Source organism: Limulus polyphemus, unplaced genomic scaffold (assembly GCF_000517525.1).
Source record: "Limulus polyphemus unplaced genomic scaffold, Limulus_polyphemus-2.1.2 Scaffold2406, whole genome shotgun sequence".
Classification (NCBI taxonomy): domain Eukaryota; kingdom Metazoa; phylum Arthropoda; class Merostomata; order Xiphosura; family Limulidae; genus Limulus; species Limulus polyphemus.
In genome coordinates, this window is record NW_013668016.1 from 64638 (window position 1) to 74817 (window position 10180).

The 10180-nt window shown below is 32.7% G+C and overlaps 1 protein-coding gene across 1 annotated transcript in view; it reads left to right on the top strand.

The window, feature by feature from the left end:
- The first annotated feature begins 6054 nt into the window (after positions 1 to 6054).
- LOC111087636 overlaps positions 6055 to 10180 on the top strand; it is a 45995-nt gene continuing 41869 nt past the window's right edge. The window contains exon 1 of the mRNA XM_022394939.1: positions 6055 to 6158. Coding sequence (XP_022250647.1) covers positions 6146 to 6158 — 13 coding nt within the window. The 5' untranslated portion in view covers positions 6055 to 6145. The remainder of the gene's footprint in view (positions 6159 to 10180) is intronic.

A 10180-nucleotide genomic window follows, 5' to 3' on the forward strand; every position in this document is an offset into this window, starting at 1 on the left:
GACATACCGCTGTGCCACTGTGGGGCGCCACTAAGCATTGGACATTTTTATTCATTTTTGAGCTCTATAAGTAATATGAATTATTTTCCTGATTTCTTAATAATAATTGATATATAATCATTTTTTGTGCATAGAGTAGTATTGAAATCTTTTTTATTTCGCACTGTGTAGAGATAAAATGTTATCAATGCACAAATGGGTTTTATAACTGCACATTAAAATACCCTATGACGAAATGAGCCTATCCATCGTGCCAAGTTTTTATCAAGTACAAGGTATTTTTAAATTGGATACTACTTGAGATACAAAGTGGCCTGGAAACATCTCTTAGATGTGAATAAAAATTAACTATTCTGATGATCTTAGGAGTACCTTAATTCACCGTCTCTTTGTCTGGTGAGCATTATCAGAGCTTCTCGTGTAGATGAATACACCGAAGTCAGTGATCGTGATATTGAGAAGATTCTTATTTGATATATAGAACATTAATGAATAAAACGTAAATTAGAAACTTAGATGATTCTTCACACGTTCCTGGTTAATTAAGTCAACATGCATTGAAGCTACAATAGCTCTATATTTACATCTACCATGAAATTTTGCTTGCTGAGAAACTCTAGTGTAAGTGGCATTTAATATTTATTCTGTCTTCTTACCCAATATTTTACCCATGGTTTACTTCCGTTTGGCACTAAATATTTCATCTTTTCTACCATATAACATTCAATTTCCTATTCCATCAAAAACAAGATTATTTTAGAAATGATGAAATTACATATGGTTATATGGTGGTCAACAAAGCTAGTTACGTAGTATGACGTATCAAGGTTTGGATTTTAAAGTGCTATTTTTAGAGAAATGATTTCGTTTTCATAAAGTTAACGACTTGTTCGATCATTAAAACACCAAAAATAACCTTATTCGTAGCTATTAGTTACTGTCGGATTGTAATTTTCATTAGTAGTCAAAATCAAACTCACATTGGTATCAAGTTTATCCAACGTCAATTGTGAAGTTGATTGATATGTGTTTCGACTCTTAGCCATTGTCGCAGTAAGCAAGTTGGAGTTTTATAGATCACCGATAAAGCCTCTTAAAGATATAACTTTTTTCTAAAGTGTCTATTAAGTCATATACTATGGCTATGTTTATATATAGTCATAAAGTTTGATCAAATATTTGGTTACCTCTTGTAAGTTCTTCTTATCAAAATAATTACCATGGAGTAGCAGGTACGTTATTAAACAAAAATTAATAATACAGCACTTAATGAATATTAATATTTCTTTACTTTCTTTATTAACAACATTTCTACTGTGGTTTAGTTTCTCAAGGACTTCATGAAGTGCAATATATATATATATATATATATATTTACAGACATACTGTTATGTTTAAAATATGAGGCAAAACCGAGAAAGGTAAAACGATGAGTATAAACTAGCTGATATATAAATGGTTTGTTCATTTATGTTCAAGCCCCAAGCTACACAGGAGCTATCTGCGCTTTGCCCACCACAGGTATCGAAACACAGTTTTTATCGTATAAGCCCTCAAGCTTATTTCTGAGCCACTGGGTACAATATAGATGGATCCATGAATATAGACTGATAGAGAAGTGATAAATAATTGTTTACGTGGCTGTAGGTGAACAAACAGATAAATGGTTAATAAGTACGGAGTAAACAGAGAAATGGATTGACAACATAATCTATAAGTATAAAACAACAAACAGATAAATGGTTAATAAGTACGGAGTAAACAGAGAAATGGATTGACAACATAATCTATAAGTATAAAACAACAAACAGATAAATGGTTAATAAATACGGAGTAAACAGAGAAATGGATTGACAACATAATCTATAAGTATAAAACAACGAACAGATAAATGGTTAATAAGTACGGAGTAAACAGAGAAATGGATTGACAACATAATCTATAAGTATAAAACAACGAACAGATAAATGGTTAATAAGTACGGAGTAAACAGAGAAATGGATTGACAACATAATCTATAAGTATAAAACAACAAACAGATAAATGGGTATTTAGATCCACCAACACAGACTAACAAATAGATAAATATAAATACAATTATATATATAAATAAATGGACAAGATAATATAAACTAGCAGATACGGTTGGATAAAGGATATCTTGAACATTGATTAACAGGCAAGTAAATCGATAAATGGACCAATGTGTATAACCTATCAGATAGTTGGAAGGGTAAGAAGACAGAGACAGATAAGGTTATGAATAAAGTAATGCATAAGTATAGATTAAAAGACAATTATGAATAAATGGACTTTTGAATGTAGGGTAAAGGAAATGTAGAAATTAACACATGCGTACAGACTAGCAGACAGGTGAATCGATAATTAACACATGCGTACAGACTAGCAGACAGATGAATCGATAATTAGCACATGCGTACAGACTAGCAGACAGGTGAATCGATAATTAACACATGCGTACAGACTAGCAGACAGGTGAATCGATAATTAACACATGCGTACAGACTAGCAGACAGGTGAATCGATAATTAACACATGCGTACAGACTAGCAGACAGATGCGTGAATAATTAACACATGCGTACAGACTAGCAGACAGGTGAATCGATAATTAACACATTCTTACAGACTAGCAGGCAGGTGCGTGAATAATTAACACATGCGTACAGACTAGCAGACAGGTGAATCGAAAATTAACATATGCGTACAGACTAGCAGACAGATGCGTGAATAATTAACACATGCGTACAGACTAGCAGACAGATGCGTGAACAATTAACACATGCGTACAGACTAGCAAACAGATGCGTGAATAATTAACACATGCGTACAGACTAGCAGACAGATGCGTGAACAATTAACACATGCGTACAGACTAGCAGACAGATGCGTGAACAATTAACGCAGATACTTAACGTAGAGTACGTGAAACATTATTAAGATGGATGTTTGCGAGATATAATTTTTGTATCTGTTTTTTATTTTGTATGTATATACATATATATGTTTGTTTGTATGTGTGTATATATAAAACAATCGTCAATATGACTCAATACTTGTCTCCATTACCTAAATATCAGTAGGTGTTATTTCTTGGAGTTTTTATGAAGGTCAACATCAGTTTCCTTAGGTCATATCACGTCAAGAGCAGCTGCGAGATTTGTGGTAGTCGATTGTGGTTTAGTCCGGATGTCCACTGTGTTATAATCTTTTCAATGGTATAAGTGCTAATGCCGCCTTGGTTATAAGCAATTTAACCACAAAGAGTGAAGTTTCATGTGTTTCTGATAGCCTTTAGTTAAGGTAAACATTTGTTCAATCGTGTTTCAGATTCACCAGAAATATTTTGGAAGCCATGTTTTCACTGAACCAAAAACTACACAAATCGTATAACTGTAAGTTTCTATTTATTGTATCATGAATTTTCTAGGGTAATTATTTATAACATTAAGTAATTTCAGTCAGTTAGACACATAGAATATACTTCAGTTATGTATATATTGCCATAAATCACTTTATTTCTAATCTATGTACTAAGTTTACTTATAATCACTTGCTCTTGTTAATTCTGGTATTAGGGATCTAACTTTTTTATCTTCATACTTTTTATAATGTTGCTTTATTCACTTGTATGAATAAAATCCCATTTTAATTTTATTTGTGTTATTCATATATATTAACACCAAGTTTGCGAGTCAGGGAGACATGTTTGGAGGGTTGATTCCCAAACAAAGCTTTCTAGTACTCCTCTTTTTTTTATAATTCTGAATAGAGATTTGATATTTAAACCACTTGCGATATCTGGAATCTAAATAGCCCAAGCAGTAGCCAAACTTTCATTAGTTTCCAGCCTATGAGGAATAAATCCATATCCCAATACAAAATTTTACACAAAAACATGGTAGTGGCCACACATGTTCTGCAATACAAAATCTGTTTCCTCAGCTCTAAAAAGCCATTTTCTTCGCTGTCGTTAGAGATGGCCGAAGAAGGTTCATCAAAGCTTACTTTTGCGGCTGTAAGGTGGCTAAGTGCTGGAGTTGCTTGAACATGAACACTTCTACTATTTTCTGCAGGAGGAACAAAGTCCGACCAACCCCTAAACTCCGCATCTTCGTGGCCGAACACTATTGAGAATTGATCTCACTTGGTAGTGAAATGTGTTTTTTTTTAGGTGGGTAGGTCGAGCTTTTTACCGAAACACTTTTTTTGGTTACTTTTTTGGCACCCTTTTGTAGCTTACCCATTCCCCTGCATTCGGTATCATCAAACCGCAGACTGGGTGTTCATATATCATACAAACAAACATGACAATGAGTATTATAATTTAATAATGTTATTAAAGAGATTAGCTGATTTAGAACGTTGCAGAAAGCGAAATTGTTCTAAAAGATAATGAAAATATATATATGTATATACGTATATTTAAGGCATCTATAACTTGCTCAGGTTCGTGTTGTTGATAACGCACCTACTTATAGAAATGGACAAATACGTTATTCAATAACTGCAATAAAATAATGGAAAACCTTCTCACCGTCTGAAAATCACAGAATGACAAAAAAAAAAGATGATCTGAAAGATGAAAAAACACGATTCTTATAGACAAAATTGGGATTTTTAACCGTACAATTACGGATGGGGTCCATAAAGTCCACGCTAGTTTTTAAACCTCTTCTTCTAAACTATTTAAACACCAAATCGCTTGTGGTTCCATGACTTTGTTGGTTAAAGGGTCACCAATAACATAAAAATTAAACAAAAATATCACTAATTCTGCAATTAATCCAGTAATTACCGCTGGGGACTATTATTAATTTGTCATAGCAAATGAATGAATTAATCTGTTTCTGGTCAGTCCTTTACATTGAGTATTGTAGCTTTGTTTGTATCTTTTAGAGCAAAGACACAAGGAGCTATGTGCTGTGTTCACCACAAGGAATCTAACCCCGGATTTTAGCGTTGTAATTCCGTAAACTTAGCGCTGTCCCACCGAGGGACAGTATTGTAAGAGGCAAAAACATAAACTTAATCAACATGTGGGTAATTTGAGGGGGAAAGGAAAACAAGATTTTTTTAAAATTATAACTAACAATTTTTTTTAATTACTCAGTTGAACTATGTCTCTAAATAGGAAAGTAATAATTTCTTGCAAATTTACTCAAAAACAGAACTTTTAAATATAAAAGGCAATTGGTAACATTTTGCTTCCAAGTAGATTCGAACTCAACGTTAGTACGTACTATCTAGAAAGCCTTAATATTGAAGACGTGTTCACAGAAGCTAAAAATTCAAACCCTCCAGTTTTTCTGAATATCACGAATCCTCTTTAACGCTGTTTTCTGACGAGCACATTGCAAAAACTATTTGTAAAAAACAAATATTTTTAACTCAACTATCATTCCTTCAGACCGTCCAGAGTGTTTTTTGATGATATAAAACAGAATTAATGTTTTATGTCAAATTATTCTCGGTAAACTGACGTTATCAGTGTTATTTTATGGACATTTCTGGCAAGCAAAAATCGTTGGTTTACTGAGATTTATACAGATAATTCCTTGTAAACTACATTGCCACTAGTTTCTAAAATGTGTGCGAGAAATCAGTTGTCAATATTATTAAAGTTGGTTTCTACTTTTCACTCTAGCGTTTTACTTATGAATCTTGCTATTATAAAAACCCGTTTTTTATTTACTTCTTCAGTTTTTGGTTTTCAGCAGTAAGATAAGCAAAGGCAGACTTTAGCCGAGATAACTGTTGAATAGTATCCTGAGTTTTTATAAAGTTGTGTCAAAATTTTTGTTACTTCCGGTGACAAGACTCGTATCGAGAAATACGTTGTAAAGGAAAAAATCTGTTTCAGTGACGGTAAAAACGTTCGTGGGCTGTCGATTCTCATCTTAGCCACTAGAGGGTGTCGTTACAAACTAACGCCTACGAAAATTCTGATAGGTAGATTTTTGGAACTTATCAAACGAATAATTCTCCTGTTCGTGACGTAACGAAAACACCCCCGTGCGCAGTGGATTATTATTTTCATTCAAGTATTCAAATAGCCGGGAGTCGCTTTCTTGACCGTTAGTCCACTGCTGAATGCTATCACCTGATCACGTGACAAGTGGCCCATGATTATCACAGGTAAGAAGTTTTACCGCCTGATTCCATAACAAGGAAATGTGAGAGCACATAGAAAATGTAAAAGTATTCCTTTAGTAACGTTCTCAAGTTAGTTACTGTTAGCTCTCAGAACATTTCTATGACAACCAAAGTAATTGTTGTCTTTCATATTCAACGGGCATGTACAGCGATGTTTATAAAATTCTGAAGCTATTACAAAACTATTTCTATATGAGATATAATTAAGTTTATGTAATGATGTTCACATTATATATAATTGTATGGCCTTTTACAAGTTAAATAAATGAAACTTGGAAAATACACGCTAAGAATTATTCCCGACAACTAGTAAAACTTACATTAACCCAAGCGATTGTATAGTTTAATTTTTGTATGTTATTCCAATACCTTTAATTTCGACTAAAGCATATAATTTATAACATATTTTATGGTTAAATGAACTAGTTGTTTATGTTTGATGTTTCATATAAAAAGTTTATAACACTTGAAGGTGATTGTTCCAAAATCTAAGGTCGAACTAACATGTTATTATTTTAAGTTTGATTTAAACATAAACTTGTATATTAAAGCTATATTAATATTTAAATAACACGCTAGTCTTACCAGATTTAAATTGGCATATTAATATTTAAAGAACAATCTAGCCTTACTGGACTTAAACTTGGATATCAAAGTTTAAAGAATAAACCATCCTCTTTAGATTTAAGCAAGTATGGTAAAGTTTGAGACAGAGCGTTTCTAAACATGCTGTTTTATCAGAAGTGGTCTTCTAATAACAGCTGATAGATGTGATAATTGATAAAATGTTTTTTACGAGTAACTGGTGAGTAGTAAACTGTAGTACGAGAATGCCAGTACACTTTCCCAGACCAATCAAAATACAATATTTTTGAAATGTCAAATGATGTAAAACTACCAAATGAAAGAATGATAAAGATAAAAAAAGGCAAAATAAAAAGATCAGGTTCAAAAGGTGAAAAACTGCCATAGAATAAGAGTGGATAAGAAATTACGAAAAACAGATCTGCTTCATGTTTTCAGAAAGTGTGGGTGTTATGACACACCTTTGTACATTACGATTAATACTCTAACACGCCTTTGTACATTACCGATTAATACTCTAGCACACCTTTGTAAATTACCGATTAATACTCTAACACACCTTTGTACATTACCGATTAATACTCTAACACACCTTTGTACATTACCGATTAATACTCTAAGCTTCGTTGCTCGGTATAGAAAAATACGTACAAAACACACCAAACAGTATGCATACTACTCACTAGCTATCGGTATAGAAAAATAAGTACAAAACACACCAAACAGTATGCATACTACTCACTAACTATCATTAAGTGTATGTATTTCCAATTAGAGATAGAATAAACCACCATTACCACGTTTGTGTCTGTGTGTTTGAACCTACTATATGCAAGAATAGAGAACGTATAATTCGAGGTTTTAATTACATGATCTGAGGCTTTCATGTTGATATTTCATAATGGGAGAAATGCTCTCGTATTTCTTGATCTAACATTAACCTTGGTAGCATTTATACCATAAGTAACAGCAAAAGTGCACGTGAAAAAAACTGAGCTCTTTTAGTAGTTGTTGCATCTGTTTGACCTGCAAATCAAAGAAACAACAATATATATATATACACCTAAGAAGCATAAAATCATAAAAAGTGTTCCGCAGTAAGGTGTACTTCAACGCAGTTACTAGAAGCGTATTCGACAAACGATGTATGTGTGTTTGTACATAAACCATCGATTTCTTTACATTTGGCCTGGTATGGCCTCGTGGTTAGGCCGCTTGACTCGCAAACATGCTCGTCCTTTCAGCCGTGGGAGCGTTATAATGTAACGATCAATCCCTGTATTCGTTAGTAAAAGAGTAGCCCAAGAGTTGATGCAGTGTTTACTAACTGCCTTTCCTCTAGTCTATCACTATAAAATTAGGAACGGCTAGCGCAGATAGTTCTCGAGTAGATTTGCACAAAATAAAAAGCAAACAAACAAACATATCTTTGCACTTACAACGTATGTTTCTACACAAATCGTGGATTGCTATTGTACTTACGGTATGTGTATGTGTGTACACGAACCATTCTTTTTATTTTAATTAAATATAGAAACTGGTAGCACAAACTGAGTCAAAAATATATTGTAAACAACAGTCTATTGTTCCGTTTATACTGCTTCACACTTTATATATATATATATTTACATGATAAAGAAGTCGTAGTGCTGAGTTTGAGTGGGACCACATTTAGGTTTCTGTGCTTAGGGTTTCTTCATAAAAATCTACACTTCGTACCTCATGAAACAAGGCAGGGGCAGTCCGTTAGAAAAGTCAATCTTGTGATATCTACATTATTTGAATTACTAATTTAATAGTTTTTTTAAATACACAGTTTCTTGCCTGGGGTAGTTCTTAAACAAACATGTTTTGGGAACAGTGTGATAAGTAATAAGTAAAAACTAAAATTTAATATTTATTTAAAAACAAACTAAAATAGGAAAAAGTATATACATATGCAATGAAAACATACGATTATAGTATGAACACAGCCTTTTTAATAAAAAGTTTTGATAACTAATAACAACAACAACAGTTTAGCAGTAGTGTAGTACAACAATCCTCGTATGTAGTTATTTTCGGGGCTTCTATGATACTAACATTTCTCTTGACTATTACACGATGTTCATGCTCCACTATTCACTGATTTTTTACTGCGATATCTCACCTTTTCGGGAGAAAGTAACAGGGGCTTTTGCAACAGTTCATTTTTTTTTTTAGTTTTAACATCACTTATTATGTTACTTGCTATGAGATGAGTGAAAAAAATCTATGTTGCATTATATTCAGATCCACTTATTCATATAGGATTATCTTATGGTAGGTGAATTTTTACGAAGGGTTCCTTTTGAATTTAGGTACTAACAGCTCTAGACTAACGGCGTTCGTGATTATTAATAACTTTGATCAAAAGTCATATCAGAATTCAAAGCTTATAAGGTCAGTGATATAGAACAAACAGATAAAATGTATATAGATCAATATACAAAACAAAAATGAAACCTATAGGGATTACCGTTAATAAAAATGGTAGTCTGGTTTTTAGAACGGACCAAAATCCATTAAATAACTCACGCTTCTGAATGGAAGAAACGAGACTGATTTAAGGCAAATCATTCGCATTCTTTGAGACTAAGAGAGTTCATAACTTATAAGCTATCAAACGTGCGAAATTTGATTTACTTACGTTTTTAATACAACTTTGCTTGAAAATAACTCTTTGTGAGCTCCTGTCTCATATAGGATTTAATCATTATCGTATATATATATGTAAAAACTGTCCTCCTCTTTATTTCTGGGACGTAGGAGATATTTTGGGGGTAATTCGGAAAAATTTAAAAACCTTGGGTTAAACTCCAGAAAAAATAAATATAACATAAACGTGCTAAGATACTCCAATTACTGATATGCTTGTATATTCTCTCCAATTATTGATATACATTATGTGTTCTCTCCAATTACTGATATGCTTGTATATTCTCTCCAATTATTGATATACATTATGTGTTCTCTCCAATTACTGATATGCTTGTATATTCTCTCCAATTATTGATATACATTATGTGTTCTCTCCAATTACTGGTATACATTATGTTGTTCTCTCCACTTACTGATATACATTGCGTGTTCTCACCAATTACTGGTATACATTGTACGTTATCTCCTGTTACTGGTATACATTGTACGTTCCCTTCAATTACTGGTAAACATTGCAAGTTCTCGTCAATTACTGACATATATATATTGTATGTTGTTGTTTTTTTCCAATGCAGACTCCCTCGCAGTACAAATACCAAATCTATAAATGACGGTAAAGTTGAGTATATGATGTGTCAACTGTGAAATATTCATGATGGATTAAGTTCATGATTATCATAATACAAGTAATGCTTTGAAACGTAACGAATTAGAAGTTTATATAAAAGCATAGATCTCCT